The sequence below is a fragment of the Acomys minous genome, assembly GCF_964271855.1.
Source record: "Acomys minous genome assembly, chromosome: 5".
Taxonomy (NCBI): Eukaryota; Metazoa; Chordata; class Mammalia; order Rodentia; family Muridae; genus Acomys; species Acomys minous.
In genome coordinates this window covers 40,831,832-40,851,856 of record NC_140494.1, presented here as the reverse complement: position 1 = coordinate 40,851,856, position 20,025 = coordinate 40,831,832, and the positions used below count along the sequence as shown (strand labels likewise).

At 41.4% G+C, this 20,025-nt stretch overlaps 1 protein-coding gene across 5 annotated transcripts in view; it reads left to right on the top strand.

Moving 5' to 3' along the window:
- Positions 1 to 20,025, top strand: part of CTNND2 (catenin delta 2) — an 836,853-nt gene that overhangs the window by 479,277 nt on the left and 337,551 nt on the right. For all 5 annotated transcript variants that reach the window (XM_084781517.1, XM_084781518.1, XM_084781516.1 and 2 more), the window contains one exon: positions 10,655 to 10,910. In XM_084781517.1, coding sequence (XP_084637643.1) covers positions 10,655 to 10,910 — 256 coding nt within the window. The remainder of the gene's footprint in view (positions 1 to 10,654; positions 10,911 to 20,025) is intronic.

Sequence of the window (20,025 nt, the reverse complement as noted above, 5' to 3'; positions counted from 1 at the left end):
TCTGAAAGGTCAGTGCCATGGATCTGTTTTCAACCCGTTTGGTCTCCCAAGCATCATACTAACTCCATGGCAACTGTCTCCTGCTCTTCCCTCTTACATGCTGACCTCGTTTCTGGGCCCCCAAGGTGCCTGACTACAGCTAAGCTCAATAATAAGCCACTCTTGAGTAGAGAGATTTGTAGGGAGATAACTGCACAAACGAACAACCACCACAAAACTGCCTGCAGAGGTTGAAGGTAAAGCAGGTAAAGGCTCTACAAGCTTCTCCATCATAGCGGATGTCTGGAGTGTCTTCTTTTACTCACTTACCACTATCATTTTTCTGCTTCCTCCCAACTTCCGTTCTCTCTTTCCTCCCTTCTCCACTTCCAAACAGAAGCTACCAGTGTCAGTTACTTTTACATGGGGACTGTCTCAGATACCAGCTTAGACGGTGCCACCTTTCTCCTTTTCATGTATTCAAAAAGTCCCCTGAACTCCCAAGCCATGCATGGGCTACTTAACCTTCATGTGATTGACCTCACGGAGTATTAGGAAGCCCGTGTCCTCCTCACACAACAGTTCACTTCTCACATTGGAATTGTTTGGCTTCCACAAAGCTCAGTAGATACACAGTCCATGGAAGCCATGCCAGAGGACAGGGTCTGAGGAAGCCCCCGTCACTCCCTGTTATAGACTCAGCCTCAACACTGTCTTGCCCAGGCACACCAGGCCACTGCAGAACAGGACCTGCTCCCTCTTTCCTCCTCTCAACCTAATAGAAGGATGCAGGTTCCAAGGATGACCTTGGAAGCCTTTCTGGTCCTAGATGTGCCTATAAGTAGAGATACATCAAGAAAGTTTGTTATCTGTCCCCTTTTACCTGAAGACAGCAGTGATAGGCAGAAGTCAACATGGTACTCCAGAAATGCAGCAGCCTAAATGAGGCAGGGACTACCTCATGAGTCCGCAGTGGCTCCTAGTCAGCTACGCTCCCAGACAGTAGTATCCCACCCCTATCCACCAGAGCCCTTCCTTTCATTGAGGGTCTATAAATGTGGGTGGTGAGAGGAAAAGGAAAGGGGACTACATACTGGCAAGTGATAAAATTAGCCTTGTCCTGGAAGGTCCATAGTAACATCTTGAATAGTTCACTTCATACATAAATCAGAAGACAGAGCAGTGCTGGAAAGAGTTAGAGCCAAGGATGATGTGTCAACTGGCCAGTGACTATGATACCATTTATAATTTTCACATAAGGGCGTAACAGTGCCAGAAGTTGGGACTTAAGAACAATTAAGATGTCAACATAAAGTATACCTCCGTGGACCAATAATTACAGGCTAGCAGCCTGGTTCTTCCATCTAGCAATTAAAATGGTTAGGAAGCTCTAGAGTTTATTTTTTTATGGCCATTCCAATTCTTGGCTCTATTTCAGACTTTGAGACAAGTGAATTGATCAAGATCAGAGCATGGCACACATTGGAAGTGGAAGTGTTTCATACAACAATAAAAAAAAAAATGATCATAGCACCTATGGCCCCAAGTCTATCAGATTCCAGGCTACGACCTTGACTCAGGTTTCCGTTAGCTAAGAAATTTTGCTCGGAGAGTTAAGTTTCCATAGAATTTCTTCTTGAACTTTTTATTCAGCAGGTTTATATTTGTGTGTATACAAACTCTACACACAAATCACAAGGACATGCTTGATGTAAAGTCATTTAGTACTTAAGACAGTGAAGCAGCTTAATTCTGTTTTGCAACCAACCTGCTATTGCAGGCAGATCTGTCTCCACTTTTGAGCCTCCTATAGAGCCAATTAATGTTGGGTCATATCTAACTGTCTAAAGACGGGAAGCTAGAAGATCTGCTCATGTTCGCTCTGCAGAATCCCTCCCTGCCTTCTCCTCTTCTCCTGTGTTAGGTTGGCTTGGCCCCTTTGTGTCCCTCTAGGTAATAGAACTGACGCTACTATGGGTACGTAAACATTTCCCCATCCAACCATAGTGCCGTTTCCATCATCATAAAGATTTACCTAGATGTGGTATATATCATCTTGCATTCTACTCTTGTTTGGATTTTCTGCATAACATATTATCTTTCAAAGCATGTGGGCTATATATTTCTGGGCATACCCTAATATCTATTGTCCAGCAGATCAAATGGGATGAAACAAGTGGAGAAGGGTCAGTCAGCCTGGGATTTGGTCCCCAGTCTACCCCCTCTGTCCTCCACTTTCTCCTCTGTGAAGTAAAGAGTTGGCATCAAGGAATGGCGTCATTCAGACAAGTTGTTGTTCACTCTAAATGAGGCAGTGTGTGCTAGCTCATCACATGGTATCTGCACACAAAGAAGACGCATGAAGATAGTATTGTTTATTATTCTGTCCTCATTTCTAGGCAGGGAGGCATTGCCACACAGAACTGAAAATAGGTTCAGGGTGTTTAAAACACATGGCTATGTTATCGTCCATTGGTACCTCACTGTAAATGATAGGAAATAAATATATGTAGCATGAAATATGAATATAAAATTCATGGGAGGATATATATATACATATATATATATGGATTGATTCATTTTCTAGTGTGTCCACTCACTTGTTCACATTTTACTTTATTTTTTTAAATAAGGAAGGGTTTATTTTTATTTTATTTTTTAATTATAATTTATTCACATTACATCTGGTTTGCAACCCCCTCACTCTTATCTTCCTGTTTCCACTTGATCTATTCCCCTCCCCTAGACCTCTGACAGGTGGGGTCCTCCTCCCCCACTCTGACCACAGCCCATCAGGTCTCATGCAGATGGTCTGCATCCCACTCCTCTGTGTTCCCTCACAAACATTGATATCTATTGTACATAGATATACCTGGACTAGAGTAGCTAAACCTGAATACTGAAAATGTCCTAGTAATTGTTTTTCTATTAATCTATATTTTTAAGTACCTTGTTTAAAAAAAACTGGGAAAAGTTCTACCTCAAGACCCAGCCATACCACTCCTGGGCATATATCCAAACGATGCTCCACCATACAAGGACATTTTCGCAACTACGTTCACAGCAGCTTTATTCATAGTAGCCAGAATCTGGAAACAACCTAGATGCCCCTCAACAGAAGAATGGGTAAAGAAACTGTGGTACATTTACACAATGGAATACTACTCAGCTATTAAAAACAAGGAAATCTTGAAATTTGTAGGCGAGTGGATGGAATTAGAAATGATCATTCTTAGTGAGGTAACCCATACCCAGAAAGACAGGCATGGTAGGCACTCCCTTATAAGCGGATATTAGCCACACAATACAGGATAACCACACTACAATACATAGACTTAAAGAAGCTAAAAAACAAGGAGGACCCTATGGAGGATGCTTCATTTTCATTCAGAAGGACATATAGAATAGACACCAGAAGCAGTTGAAGAGAAGGGACAGAGGTCCTCGGAAAGACTCCACCCAGCTAGGGATCCAAGCCAAACTTTGGGGTGGAACACAGGGAGTTTTACGGAAGAATTGGGGAACAGAAGGACCTGGAGCAGTTAGGAGTTCCACAGGGAGACCAATGGAGCCAACAAATCCAGGCAGAGGGAGGGGGTGCTGCAGAAACTGATGCATCACCCAAGGGCCATGCATGGTGTGGACCTCTGCTCAGATGTAGATAGGCAGCACATTCTCCTTGTGGGTCCCATAATATGGGGAGTAGGGACTACTTCTGACATGAACTCTGGCCCCCACACATTGATCACTTCCTCCTGGTGGGGCGGCCTTGCCAAGCCACAGAGACAGATGCAGGCAGTCCAGATGAGGCCTGATAGGCTGAGGTCAGATGTTACGGGAGGAGGGCTCCCCCATTCTGAGGTCTAAGGGAGTGAAAGAGAGGGAAAGGGGGAGAAGGTGGGGGTATGAGGGAGGGAGGGTGGGACGGGGAGGCAACGATGGAGGGGGCTACAATCGGAATGTAAAGTGAACAAAGTTTTTTTTTTAAAGAGTATATAGAAGAAAAAAATCTTCTTAAAATTCTTAGATCTGGCCTTGGGGAAATGGTTCATGGTTAAGCAAGCTTGTTGCTCTTACAGAATACATAGGTTCAGTTCCCAGAACTTACATGGCAGCGCACAGCTATCTGTAAGTGCAGTTCCAAGGGATCCAACAGCTCTTCTAGCCTCTGGTCAGCAGACATACAGATGGTGTATAGCCATCCATGCACACAATTGATTCAAACACATGAAATAAGATAACTATGTTTAAAACAGTGGGTTTTTTTTTAGTTATCTGTGATATATATATACCAACCAAAACTGGTCAACTGTTTTAAAATAGGATTTTGTCCCCTTCTCTCTTTCAAACCTGTTATATTCACTCATGACAACAGTGCCTGTGGCATCCTTACACCTGATCCCACGTTTCAGGGGACACTTATCCTCTGCTTCAAGTAGGAGCAGCGAGGACAGCCTGAACGTCAGTCGTGAGGGTTCCAGTGAGAGTGTGACCATGCTGAAAATACTTCTCTGTGAAGAGATAGCGACAATTGAGATTACAATGCCATGCTGTATTTATTCTTGAATAGTTATCCATTGACAATAGACAGGCACAACCTGTGTTAAGTACAGAAACTTGGAAGACACTTAGAGTTCAAGTCCGTGGTGTCTTTGGTGAGAGTATTTCAGATTAGGAGCCAAAGGCGTTTTACCTCTGAAGTAACAGACTTGACATCTCCTGGCCCCACTGTCACTCAGCCATTTTCATGTTTTAAGTAGAACCACTATTTCTTAATTGCCTTCTTATATGTTTTTTTTCTGTATGAAATTATCCAGATAGCACATGTAAATACATGCTGTGTTTTCATTTTTATCTAGATATACAAATATATAGAGAAACATGAGACTGGAGACATGGTGTAGGCTCTGCAAGATTACATTTTCCTCACAACATGACTCAGCAGTTAAGAACACGGGCTGCTCTTTCAGAGGACCTCAGTTCACTTCCCAGCACCCACATGGTGATTTGCAAGTTCCAGTTGGCCTCTGCAGACACCAGACAGCCACATGGTACACAGACACACGTGAAATCAAAACATTCATACTCATAAAATAAAATTTAAAATAGATAAAATATAAAATCATGGGTAAAGAAACAAAAAGAATTATTTTTCTTATTCTTTATTGAACTCCACTTTATATTCCTCATAACAGTTTCTTGCAGTGTGCCCAGATTCCTGAATTTTATTCTCTTCTTGTTTTTCCCTTTTCAGTAAACAATGCTTGGGGACCATCATTCATAAAGCAATGTTTGGATTTACTAACAAGGATATACTGTCCCTCTTTCAAATATAGCAGCACACAGAACATCTCTCTTTTGCCTCGACAAACTAAGGTTTTATTTGTGCAGCTTTGCAGAAAACAAACAGATAATTTCAGCAGTGGCACAGGTGTCTGTCCAAGTGTCAAGTCCACTGCAGAAGACGCAGCTTGTTAAAGCTCCCCAGAGAGGATTGGCGGCACAGTTCACTGAGTTCAGAATGCTCATGGAGGGAGAAGGGGCTATTTGTAGAGGAGGTGAGAGGGTAGGAGCAAGTGTGTGGAGCTGATGAAGTGCCAACCCCTCCAAATGTTTGCCAGGAGCGTGTTTGGTTGGATGCAGTAACCTACAGGGTCAGTGGAGCTCTCATGCTCAGATGGGAGAAAATGTCTAATGGCAGAAATTAAGGGGAAGGTGAATTAAAGGAACACCTTCCTGTAGAGAGACGGGTGTTATTTGTCCATGCTCACACAGAGGCCTGCTTTGCATGGGATGTACAGAGAACCACACAGCTCAGCCAATCAGAGGGCAGTGTTGAACCTTGACTCATACAGTTCTTTCCCAGAGCCACCCATACAGTCCCATAAAATAGCAACTGCGATATTGACGCTTTTCTGAATCAAGGTTTTGCTATGTAGTCCAGAATCCCTTCAGTCTCCCAGTGTAGACCCGGGTGGGTTCAGCTCCCAAGTCTCCTGCCTCGCGCTCCTGGGGAGTAAGGACAGAGATGCCCATCACTATACTCAACCAGTTCCATTTTCTCTAATGCTAATACAACTATTCATTCACTGAGTGCTTTCTGTGTAGCAGAAACCTTGGGATTCTATGATCCCTTGGGATTATTTTGTAAAAACGTTTGCCTAAAATAGAAGGAATTTCCTCTTGCTTTGCTAGAGATTATAGCTTCTCACATTTGGGAGGGGGGGCGACAGGGTTTCTCTTGTGGTCCTGGCTGTGGTCACTTTGTAGACCAGCCTGGTTTTGAACTCAGAGAAATCCACCTGCCTCTGCCTCTCGATTGCTGGGATTAAAGGCGTACGCCACCATGTGTCCTGCACTTCTCACGTGTTTTGTTCTCCCACAGTCACAGGACCTATTTTTTCATTAAAGAGCTATTGTTGCCCTCTTTGTACTGATAGAGACCTTATTTTTGTGGCTGTGTCATTCTAATTTATTAGTATAGACTTTAATTTGACAGTATAAATTTGAATTATAATTTTCTATCTTGAAATTCTCAAAAACTATGATTTTTACTGAGACCTACACAGAGATTTAAATATTCATTAAGGTCTGGCAGGATATCCAAGCCTCTTATCCAAACATGAGGCTCTGAGATTGGTCCTCGGTATCCTATAGGGAAAAAGCCTATATGTGGTACTATGTGTCTCCTGTCTGAGCACTGGAGAGGCAGAGAACATAACATCCCAGAAGATCAGTAACCAGCCAGCCGAGCAGGATGGGTGAGCCCTGTGTCCTGTGAGCGATCCCTGTCAAAAGATGCAAAGTGAGGGCGCCTGATCCTGAGGAAAGGTACCTAGGCTTGATCTCTGGTCTTCACATATGTGTGCACCCACATGCACAGCTCTCTGGACTGTATCTGCGTACATGCATGTATATGTTCATTTAACCCTGTGGATACACAAACTAAGTTTGTCTGTCCCTCCCTCCTTTCTTCCTTTCCTCCCTCCCTCCCTCCCTCCTTCTCTGCTCATGGTTGATACTTCTGGAGGGCCACTTATCAAAGTCAAAATTACGAAGTCAAAGTTATAGCAATTTTTTGAAATCTTTTTTTTTTAACTTTTGCAAAGTTGCTCATCCATCTCAGATTTTAAAGCCGACATTCTTATAGCCAAACAGAGAAATCACTGGCAAGGCACTGTCAGGACACTTTGACCTTAACACAGCTACATGCACTCTTACTTTTTGTCTTCTACAACTTAAAAAAATGTGAGATGTTTTGAATTTTTTATATCTTTTCTACATATCTTTGTAAATTCAGTTTTATAAAAATAATATAAGCTGGTTTACACACTAATCTGTCATAACTTTTCAGTGTGGTATTCAGGTGTTTGATTTCTGTAATTAACCCACCTCTTCCCGCTACCTTCAGTCAACATTTCCTCTAATCCTATGCTTCTTATCATTATTTAAGCTTTGCTCATTCTACTAAGTAACTCACAAACATCTGCCTTTGGGGTGCTAAGCCTGGTCTAGAGGTTGGTAATAAGCATAGTATCCAGAGACTAATACAGAGGCTTGAGTTCATTTTCTATTAGAGACCAGCCTGGCAGGTGACTTCATCTCTCCAAGGCTCAGTTTCTCACCTGTAAAGTAAACTGACAGTGAATCAGGAGCCCTCTGATGCCCAGGGACAGGACCCTTGGCACAGATCCTTGGTATAGTGTTATTGATTTCAGCCTTGATAGTGGAGTGATGACGACTCATTGGTGTACTATTCATTGGATGCTTTTCCTGCATGGAATCATACCGTAATCCCCAGAGGCTGTTTTGCTCCCTCATACAACTCCAGAGTTTCATCTTGAAGAAACCAATTACCTTGTCCAAGACCAAGGACTAGAGCAGGAGTCCAGATCTGACTGACTGGGCCATCCCTGGAAAAGGGCACAATGAAAATCAAATAGCAGGCTGGAGAGTTGACTCAGGAGTTAAGAGCACTTTGTGCATCTTGCCTAGAACCTGTCACTCCCCTGATAGCTCACAAACATCCATATCTCCAGTCCCAAGGGATCTGATGGCTTCTTCTGACGTAGGCAGGAACCAGGCACACATGTATTGCACAGACCCACATGCAGGCAAAATGTTCATATACTAACTAAATAAATAAACAAACAAATAAATAAATCTAAGCAGAACTCCAAATCAACTAGGAACTTAACATTTTCCACCACTTCTTCCTTATGCCTGTGCATTTTGCTTCCTGTTTTGCCTTGGTAGAATTCCACAGTGTTGCACATTTTGAGCCTCTTCCCTTATGTTTTTCACAAGGTTGGGTCATCAGTGTTTCCTCTAACTCTTGCCTTTTCTTTAAAGATGTAGCTGTCTAATATCTGAGCATATGTGGACAGGTTAGATGTGTATGTTGGTACGTTAACAGGTACATGTAGGGTGTGGAAAACAAGCTATGTGCCACTCACCGTTGAGGCAAAGTCTGGAGCTCACCAGTTAGCCTAGGCTGGCTGGCCAGGGAGCCCCAGGGAACCCCTTTTGTGTCTGCCTTTGCATCACGGGAAGGCCATGCACCCACCTCCCAGCTTTGTCCCATGGGTCCTGGGACTCTCCTCCTTTCACAGCTCACTCTTTACCACCCAATCATTTCCCAGCCACCAAAATGGCTTCTCTAGGTGGCAGTGTTATTTCTTGGTCTCTACTGCATGTGCCTGCTTGTGTGAATTACCAAGATTAACAGAACTACATTTTTAGAAAGGAATTTATTTTTGCCCAAAAACAATTTTCAGCAAGAATAAACACTGATGTTTCGTTTCCTGAATGAAGAATGTAGTTCTACAAAAATGAGGCAGCGGGCTAAGTTTCCCCTTTTGCCCTTGGTTTTCTAGCTAGCTTAGCACTGCTCGCAATGAAAATGAAGTTTTGTGTCTAGGTTCTTATACATATTTTAAACTGCTTTGGTTATAGTATGTAGTGTAATGCTAAAGACATCTCAAATTTTTATTACATTTGTTTCTTTATCGTGGCTGACAATGGGCACCTGCTGCAACTTGTAGTCAAATACAATTAAAAACCACTTATGTAGTAATCACTTTAAAATACTACTTCTCAGGGCATATGGGCACTTTTTCTTAGATTTTTCATAAATGTTTCAGTTTTATCATGCCATTGAGCCCTGTTCTCCTAAGTTTTTCCCATTGTAGGATAAACTATGGAAAGGTAATTGGAAAGGTAAAATCCTGAACGTATAGATTCAAATCAACAGAAGACTGTCTTACCCAGTTTACTCTCAGCATGTGTTGCTTGTACAGAATTTCTTACATACTCTTAGCAAGTGTTTCCTTGATGTGACGTAATTACCTTTGATGTCTCTTTTGGTATATGGCCCTTATGAGTAAAGATGACAAAAATGTGCACTAAGAAATAATTCTTTGGAAGTCAGGATTGTGCTGTGTGACTTGTAACTGAAATCTAACTCCATATAGCACACATGGGGGATAGGTTCCTGTATCTAGACATTTGTTGTAACTCCATGTCTGTTCTGCTGTGCAACGTCACAAAGAAAGTGTCCTCATAATGACGGTGCCTGACCTTTGCCAGAACAGTAAATAACCAGTCACCTCCCTCTCAGAGGAAGTAAGAGATCCTTATCTTATATGTCAATTTGACATTAGATGTGAATATTTTTTGCGAGACAGATAAAAACAGTGCCTGACATAATCCAAAACAACCGACCCCAGGAAAGAAAAAGCGGTGGAGACTGAGTTAGGAAACAGTGGAACTGACTTCAGTAACTTGTGTGATATCTCAAAGCAACATAGACGTGTTGAAAGATGCTAAGACTTTGGGGGAAGCCACGTCAGCTCCTTACTCTGCCTCGCGGCTGGGTGGCTTTCTTCTTCCCTCACACGTCGACTGTCTCCCAAGTGCATTCGTTCCTGTGACAGCTCTACTGAGAGAGGCACATGAAATCTTCAAAGAGTTACTTTACAGAAAGGAGGCCAGCCCAGCACGGGATGCTGCTGCGGTACTAATTAAGCATGTGCAGCCCCCTTTCTCCACACACACACCCGCACTCTCTCTTCCCTTTCCTCTATTCCGGAAAATGACTTTGCGGTTAAATTTATTACAAACTTAATAAAGTTAGGATAATGCTAATCTGAGCACATCATTGGATGCTCTCTACTAAAATGATAAAGAACTAACTGTCCATGTTTTCTTATAAAATAGTCTCTGCTGGGTCTTAGTTTTAACCCATGCTTGAGATCAAACCTCGAGCCTCATGGGCACTCAGCAACAGGCACTCAGCTAGAGTCACATACACACATACACACATACACACATGCACACACACACACACACAGACAGTGCAGGTTTTAGTTCTGAGTAACGCTCACACGTGGAATGTGTGTGCCTCCCTTTGATGTTGGTTGACAGTGTGTACACCCAGCAGGTCTGCTTCCTCTCAGTTATTTCAGTTGACTTCTGAAACAGCGTGTGAACAAACTGTCATTTGATTAGATAGCATTGACTACCTTGGGTCATCTGTGACAGATTAATTTTGTCTTATTCTTTCAAACCCCTATTTTTTTTTTATGTGTGTAATGTTCCCCCTGCCTAGACCTGGTTAACCATTTCTGTGAGCAGATCCTCAACTTTTTGCTTTGTCCCTACTTTCCTGTCCTAGCCCCATCCTCCCCTGGTGTCGACTCCGTCCCCTTGCAGCGCACAGGCAGCCAGCACGGGCCACAGAATGCCGCCGCAGCCACCTTCCAGAGGGCCAGCTATGCTGCTGGCCCAGCCTCCAACTACGCAGACCCCTACCGACAGCTGCAGTATTGTCCCTCCGTTGACTCTCCGTACAGCAAATCTGGCCCTGCCCTCCCACCCGAAGGCACCTTGGCCCGGTCCCCATCCATTGACAGCATTCAGAAAGACCCCAGGTGGGTAAAACCGTATTTCCTTACTCTGAGATGTATTAAAAAGGTTTTATAACCTAGTTTTGTGTTGGCAAGCTGTGACCTGTTATTGCCTTCTTGTTATTGGCTGAGAATGAAAAGGTTGGCTTTTCTTGGGTTTTACGATTTTTGTTTGATATGAAATATGGACACATAGGTCAACACCCAGAAATAAAACATACTATTATAGGAACAGCTCTGGGTGCCTGTGGATGTACCCATCTAGTTTGATCTGGAGGCGTCTGCGGTGATGTGGGAGCAGAGGGCAGGAGCCAGGCAAAGTCCTCGCCTGACCTTCAGTGTCCTGGTCCATGTGGGCTAATGTCTGAGAGGAAGAATTTATTGTCACCTCTGTCTTTCTGTTCATCAGAATTAAAGGCTTTCTTTCCAGATTCCTCTCAAATTTGATAATTCAGAAATTCCATATTACTTTTATTCTCTAAGCATGGACATATTAGGCAGTGTTGTTTACGGACTGGTAAGAGTTTCTGCTGTGGATTCTTAAAGGGATGATTCAGTAAGGCGTTTGTGTTTCACAGTCTTGTTTCCAAGGGCAGCAGGGGTTGCAGGATGCCCAGCTTCTGAAGTTGGAACTGACTCTATGTGGATTCATGTACATACAGTCCCATGTATGCACATATACAGATCATGCATACACATGCATGCGCGCGCGCACACACACACATACACACACACACACATACACACACACACACACACACACACACACACACACAAATAATCCGCACCTGTAAATATTTTAGATAAGCCAAGATCCTGGCATTTCTTCAGGGCTGGGCTTGAGCGTGATGATAAATTTGAAATTCATCCCCAGGCAACTCCCTGACAGAGCACACAGCTTCTTTCTTATGTACTATTTCGAGAATTTGCATGATTTCTCTTCTAAAAAGAAATTGTTTCTTCAGACATGAAAGGCGAGTTTTGAGATAGCTGCCTCCATACAAATGAAGCCCATGTGGATGACCTTTGCTAAGTGTGTGTTTGGTACAGTCTGCATTCTACGGTTGAACTGGACGAAAGGCTCAGGATTAACTACAGGAGACCAAACGCATAGCTCACCCAGAGTGCTTGGTGCTGGTGTCGGGATTTTCAAGCTTTCACAGCAGTCAGAAAGTCTTTGAACTTGAAATCTGCCCTTAATTTTTAAAGTATGCATGGTTAGAACATTCCTTAGAAAGTATTTTTATCATTGTTTCAAAATATATGGAAATAAAACATTAGTGAAAACAAAAGAGGTATTCATATGGACCACTGGACCAGCCAGACATGACATCGTTTGACTTTAATATTGATACTTAGCTTGCAGATACGCAAGTGTATATATTGTTTATTATATATTCTAGTTTTCCTTTTACTGTAGTAAAACATTGGCCAAAAAGAGCTTGTGGGAGAAAGGGTTAATTTTCTTACACTTTCCTGAAAGAATACATTACTGGGGATGTCAGGGCAGGAAACCAGGTAGGAGCTTGGGGCAGAAACATGGAGGACTGCTGCTTCCTGGCGCTCTGCTTCTTCACAGGCTAGGGCTTGGGCAGCTTCATTGCACAGCACAGAATCACCAGCCTAGGGATGGTGCCACCCACTGTGTGCTAGGCCCTCCTGCATCAGTCAATAACCTAGACCGTTTCCCCACAGACATCCCCACAGATCAATCTGATAAAGACAGTCACTCAGCCGAGACTTTTTTATTCAGATTACTGTAAGCTGTGTCATGTTGACAGATGCACTAATAATATGCCTTCAGCTGAAGCAGGTGTCACTCTCTGGGCAAGGCCGTCTCCTAAATCACTGTGTATTCCAAGTGAGCCTCCACCTCCGCTTGTACCGTGCCTCAACTTCCCAAGTGCAAAGATTATAAGCATGAGCTACCTCCTTAGGAAAAGATTTTTATCTGCAATAAAAAGCACTTACATGTTCACATTAAAGAAATTTGGCTTAATAAAAAACTAAATTTATATTTCTCTGGATGCAGCCTAACTTCTGTGTTTTATACTGTGCATTAAAAACATGTTATTAAATGGACTATCCTTCCTTTTCTATATTGCTGTCACTTTTATAGGCTTGCTTCTTTCTGTATGCTGTCACAGCTCTCACAAGTTATGGATTATGTCACTTTTATTTATTGAGTGCATGCTTTAAACCAAAGAGAAAAACATTAAGAAGAAGTAGTAGAACGAGTAAGAAAATATTAATCACTAATCTTTCATGCATGTTCAACTTACATGTGAGAATTAGTGCCATATGGATTATAAGTTTATCTTTATTTTCAAGCATGCTACCTACTGGCCTTATGTATATGTATAAATTCTGGAAAATTCCAGCATGCTTAGCACAGATAGAGACAAAAAAATATAGGGACTCATGGCAAGGACTAGAATCAGATTGCCGTTTCTTAATAAAAGTAATATAAGAAAATAATTATATATATAGTAAATAATACAATAAAATTATAAAAATAAATAAAGAAAAACTCGGTTATATCTGGAATGAAGAATAAAATATTGTGATGCCTTCTTTTTTATAATTCATTTAATTTTTATTTTATATGTATGCATTGGTGTTTTGCCTGCATGTATGTCCTGTGAGGGTGTCAGCTCTTAGAGTTACAGACAGTTGTGAACTGCCATACGGGTGCTGAGAACTGAACTCAGGTCCTCAGGAAGAGCAGTCAGTGCTCTTGACTTCTGAGCCGTCTCTTCTGCCCCCATAGTAATGTCTTCTTGCAGAGTTTTCCTAAAGTAAAAGACTCTTGTTGCTGTTGTTATGGATTCAAAGCCATTCGACTGTAAGTCCAAAGCATTCACTGTACACAGACATTTTGTATTTTCTTCAAATGCTAATTTTCGGTTGCTTCTAGCCAGTGACTAGAACTAAGGATGCTAGGACAAAGATAACTAACTTTTAGGGCACAAGACTTTGTTGCTAGAAGCTGTTGACTGGAACCTTTGAGCCTCTTAAGTCATTTCCTGCTTTTACACACAGTATTCCCTAGCCTAGATGGGATGTCCAGCTTGCAGCCTACAGCCCAGTGAGCTGAGGATAGCTACTGGTGCTGCCCAGCACACAGACCCATAAGCCCACTGGTGACCTTATGAGAGCATTTTGTGATTTTTGTTTTGCATGAGTAGTTCTGCTCCTTGTATAGGCTCTGTGGCTTCTTCAGAGGTGTGGTCAGTAGCTGCGGGCAGCACTGTAGCAGCAGGACGCAGTTCAGGTGTCTATGCCAATAACACAGCTACCCTGAGGTGTGTGCTTTCTGTTACACTTCCTCAGGTTTTCCAGTATCAGACACTTTGATCTTAACAGAGACCAATTTCTTTTTCACTAAAGAGCTATATATTATTATTCAGTAAAGTTTCTGAGCAAATACTGACTTTTTAACATAAAGATTTCGAGTCAAGAGAGTCTTATTTGCTGTCTGTGCTGAAGCCCCAGAGACTGACTGTTCCCGGGAGTTTGGGATTTCCTCCTTGGTAGTAGTGGACTCAGTCACAAGGTCTTTCCTGCTTTTAACTGTAGATTCTACCAAATGCGTAGGAACATGTTATCCAACCAGATGGCAGCGTCTTATGGTCCAGAAACCTTGGGGAGTGAGGTTTTTATACATACAAAATCCAATTCTCAGGCACATTTGCTGGAGGTTTTTGTTTATTTATAATTATATATTATTTTCTGTAGGATGCAAACCTCCTGACTATGAAAATGACTAATATATACTTCATATATGACATAAATATTGAATTGTTTCTATATATGTGTAACATATGTTTTTATATATCCTTATTGACAGGTTAAATATGCATGTAAGTCACAATAGTATGATTATTTTAGAAGTTAAATCTTGAAAAAAACAAACAAACTTTACGTAAAGAAAGATGCATCACTGTCTCCTGGAGCTACTAGAAGTGTTCTCATGCATAAAAGAGTAGAAGTTGTGTTTATGGCTTTTGTGACATGGTGTACAAGTCCAAACAATTTTATCATTTTTAGTGAGTTTGGTTACTTCTTTTTCAGGCTGTTGAAATTGGTGCACTTTCTTTCTTTCTTTCTTTCTTTCTTTCTTTCTTTCTTTCTTCCTTCCTTCCTTCCTTCCTTCCTTCCTTCCTTCCTTCCTTTCTAGCTTTCTTTCTCTTTTTATAAGTTTATTTATTCATTTTACATCCTAGTCATCCTCTCCCATTCTCTTGCCTCTACCACTCTCTCACCATTTTTCCCCTTATCCCCATTCCCCTTCTCCTCAGAAAAGGGGACCCCCCACCCCGTGTACCAACCTACACCAACACATCAAGTTGCATCAGGACTAATTACATACTCTTCCACTGAAGCTGGACAAGGCAGCTCTGCGAGGGGCAAGTGATTGAAAAGCAGGCAACAGAGTCCAGGTCAGAGAGCCAGAGACAGCTATTTCAAAGAAAAAATTTAAATGTGCTCAAATATTGTGGTGTGTGTGTGTGTGTGTGTGTGTGTGTGTGTGTGTGTGTGTGTGTGTGTGTGTGTGATGTTGGCATACATATGTGGGGTGGGTATGCACATGACAGTGTGCACACAACAGCCAGAAGATAATACTGGGTGCCCTACTATGTTGTTTCCACCTTATTCCCCTGAGATAGGGTCTTGTATTGAAGCTGGACCTAGGCTGGCAGCCAGCAACCCCAGCGATGTTCCTGTGTCTACCCCACACAGGACTAGGTTTATAGACATGTGCAAGGTTATGTGTGGCTTTGTATGTATTTTGGACATTTGAATGTAGCCCCTCATGCTTGCACAGCAAGTGTTCTTATCAGCTTAACCATCCTTCTAGTTCCAAAAGTATCTCATTTTAAATGCAATTTACAATAAGTCTCTTGTTTTCTTTTTAAAATCCCTACAGAGAAATGCACACAGTAGCATTTTTTAAATGAAGACATTTTCCCCAAACCGGCAACTATGTTTTCAATTGTATATTCCTATTCGTTGGAGTTGTTTTAAGTTGAAAAATTGATCAATAATATAAAAAAAAGGCACTTTTAGGAAAATATATATTCATGACTACTACTTTCTATTTGCTATTTAGAGATATCCTGGAAAATTGTTTTATTTGAGACATTACGTTGACTCATTAAATAATATTTTTATCCATATTTTATCAATGTGTAAACTTCAGTAAAGCACATTTTCAAATGCTTTTCTCATTATTCATCAGTGTGTATCACACTCACAATATTTACATTAAATTGAAACTTTAGAGAGACAGTAGAATTTTATAATGTTTCTAGAAAGGTGTTGATACCCTATGAGCATATACAGGGGGAGGAGGTCCCTCTCAGTCACAGTCATAGAGGAGGGGAGTAGGGGGAAAGCAGGAGGGAGGGAAGGAGGAATGAGAGGATACAAGGGATGGGATAACAATTGAGATGTAATAAGAGCAAATTACACACACACACACACACACACACACACACACACACATATATACATATATATATATACATATATATGTGTGTATATATATATATATATATATATATATATATATATATATATATATATAAAGAAGGGTGTAGGTTAGAATGCTTTTGAAATCTTAATGCTTAAATGATGTTCCTGTGTAATTTAGATTATTATCTGGCTTAAGTCACATTACTGCGATGTTTGCCACAAAGTATGTGTGACATCCCCGTAGTCTACTTCTCTTGGGTTATGTATCTCTGCAGAGCCTAATGCTCATTTCCAACACCCAGCTATCACTCTCGTAACTGGACCTCCCAAGTTTTAAAGTCGCTATTCACTTCAGCCAGTCACAATCCCCCTATCCCTTCTCCGGCCCACCCAGTCCCTGCAGCTGGCCTTTCAAACTGACCCTTTTTGCAGAGTTATTATAAAATGAGCCAGACTCAAGGATATTCGTGGTATTGGTGTTTGTTGTTTTGTTACTGTATTGTGGCTTTTATTTTTATTTTTATTAGTTTATTCAGATTGCATCTCAATTGGTGGTTTTTATTTTGGGGGAGGTCTCAATGTAGCCCAGGCTATCCTCAAGCATGCTGAGGATGACCTTGAACTTCTCATCCTTCTGCCTCCACCACTGCTCCAGTTCTGAGGTAGTCACTGCCATGCCATATTTTAAGCCACACTGAGAATAAACCCCAGGCCTTTATGTGTGCTAGCCCACCACTCCACCAGCTTAACTGCATCCCCAGCGCTCCACACTAATGTTGGAACACAGTCTATGTCTCTTGTAGGTTCATTCTCTTGTCTCTTATCTTTGAGGCTGTGGAGAAGGTGACAGTTTTGAAGACAGTTCCCTCACCGCCGTCCTCTACACACAATGGCTCTGTCCCTCTTCTAAGCTGCCGCTGGCCTCTCACTGTCCTGTCTGGCTTTCTCATCTGCCCCACAGCTCACCATTATTTTTAGAAAGAGAATCAAAGTTACCTTGGGTGCCCTACATTGATTGTGGGGTTTTTTTTCCTTGCTGGCTAAATGACAGTAATGTTAATAAGTAACAATCATCACAATTAGAATTAATTCATAATATGGCTCATGCCTGGTGTTAAACATTTTATATCCATTATTTAATATCATCATTCCAAGACCTCCATGGTATGAGTCGCTCTCTAATTACCAGCTAACACTCGTGCTAAAGATGTTCCCGGCCGTGGCTGCCATCTTTCATCACCTTAACCGTGTAAGGCTACGCATTCTGCGCATCCTGCTCCAGTATAAACCAAGTGCAATATGATATCAGCAATGACTCTTCAGTGCACTGATTAAAAATATGACTGTTTGTCCTCCAAGTGCTGCTGAGAACAGGACTGAAGTGGCTGGATGCTTCATTCAAGGTACTTCTGCTATTAGATGGTACCACTGGATTTAGCATCGTCTTCAAACCCTGTATGTGGTAACATAATTAATGTCGGGAGCTGCTCGACTATTTTGAGTCAAAAGAAAGATACCTGTAACAGAACAAAGAACAGATAGAGCCATCTTTAGGTAGAAAAGTTAAAGGGAAATTCTGACTGGATAATTCCTATCATCCCACCCTGTTATTCTGCCACAGGTGAAGGTGTGAAATCCCCCCTTTACTACCATGTGCAACCAGTACTAATGTGTCACTTGATGTCATAGTTCACTATCTTGCACTGAACATTTAATTGCCCACAAAAATGGAGCGCTCAAAATATTTGTTGTTGCCAGACAAGTGGTAGCTGACTGTCAGTGTTAAGCAGTCACAATTAATTTCCATCGCCTCTTGAAAACCTTCGCAGCATAGTGAGGTCATTAACTTAGAGGTTCTGACAGTGGCAGAAAGCAGATTAGCATTTCAAACTCAGGGCAACAATACATTTTAGCATGAAGTTCCACTGTGCATGGCATATTATAATTTGAAAACTCCACTAACCGAGAATCTTCAATCTACTGAAGATCATTCCTAACCACTCTAATGGGCTTGCTGTAGTAGGTGCGTGTTATCAGATAGTAAATGTGTTAGGAAGACAAAAACAGATGATAGATAGATAGATAGATAGATAGATAGATAGATAGATAGATAGATAGGTAGATAGATAGGTAGATAGATAAATTTAGAAAGAATGGAGGAAGAAAGAGAATAAGAAAAGGCGTCAGGAATAGCAACAAGGCACAATTACATAAATGAAACACATTGGTGGGTGAGAGGAAAGAGTATTCACATATCTTCATTGTTTTACCCTCTCAATTTTCTTTTTTAAATATATTTACTTTATTACCCATGTATAAAACAAACTACATACAGCAAGGAGAACCATGTGACAATCATGAGTTCTATAAATGTTACATTCATAGTAGTGTGGCTATTTGTATTTGTCCAGCTTGAAGTAAATGTCTTTCCTGTCTTCTTGGGTCTAAATTTCTGAGTGAAATTCAGTGTCTATCCTATCTCAACCCTAATAACTTAACCTCTTTATCTTGACCTAAAAAGATCTTATCCCCTAACCAACTAAACTTGATTGTAAGACTATCCTATCTGGCCTTCAATGCCCCTCAGAGTCTTGAGACAGAGTAAAACTTAAATTCTTGAGTGAACCAGCAGTGCAGGTTAGCAGCTTCCAAAATGTACAAATTGACTTAGACATTTTACTGCCTGAACAGTCACCCAGTTTTCTAAGACATTTCTATATTTGATTTGCTCTTTTCTCATATCTGTTATTTAAACTTCCACCTTGGAGTTCGTCACCTGAGCGATATCTTGGGAACTCCTTTAGAGGTGGGACACCACACCGATGAAGCTCACACTGTGATAACTGGGTCATTTGTGAGAAGCCCTGAAGTGTGGCTTTCAGTCGGCCACATCAGCTGCTGTGTACTAAAGGGTCCTTTGCTAGGGGTGGGTCTCCTGACTTTCAAAAGTCAGCCCAGTGGGTCCCAGTATATTTTTGACTCTACACATCAATTTATTTTTTGAAAGCTGTGTGGGTACCAACAGAGAGAGGCCATTCTTTTACCTTGCCTTGAAGCATCCCCAATCACTTATGACATCATGAAGAGAGACATGAATTCTCTTTGAATGTAGGACAGGTATTTCAATGGCATAGAAGTAGTCTTAAGAAGAAAACAAAGTTGGATAAAGATACACATTTGGAAACCACTGACTTAACAACCACAACAAGAGAATAATTACTTGTCTGAACGAGAGAGTAATGTAAGATTAGGTTAGCCAGTCTTATATATCCACCTTTGTGAGTGTGAAAAAGTATCCCTGGCCTTTTTATTGAATCTACCAACATACACTGTTTTGAGTATTCTTGATGAATAAATGAGTAGAAGTAGAGTATTTTTTCTGTATATATTTTATGTTCTCTCTAAATGTAATAGAATTTATTTTTGATCCTTTAAGAATCTATCTGTATCTACCATGCCATATAAAATTAACAGTCATAAAGTTAGAGGTAACAAGCGTTCAACAGGACTCCCAGTAGCACTGCCTTCTCCTTTTTCTATCTTGTGTCATACTTGTCCTTGTTGAATTCAAGTGAGCCTGTGTGCATAGGCAGAATGTAGAGGGGAAGTTTGTAGGTTGAAAAAGCAGAAAGCAAGTCAGAATTCTAGGGACATGCAGGCG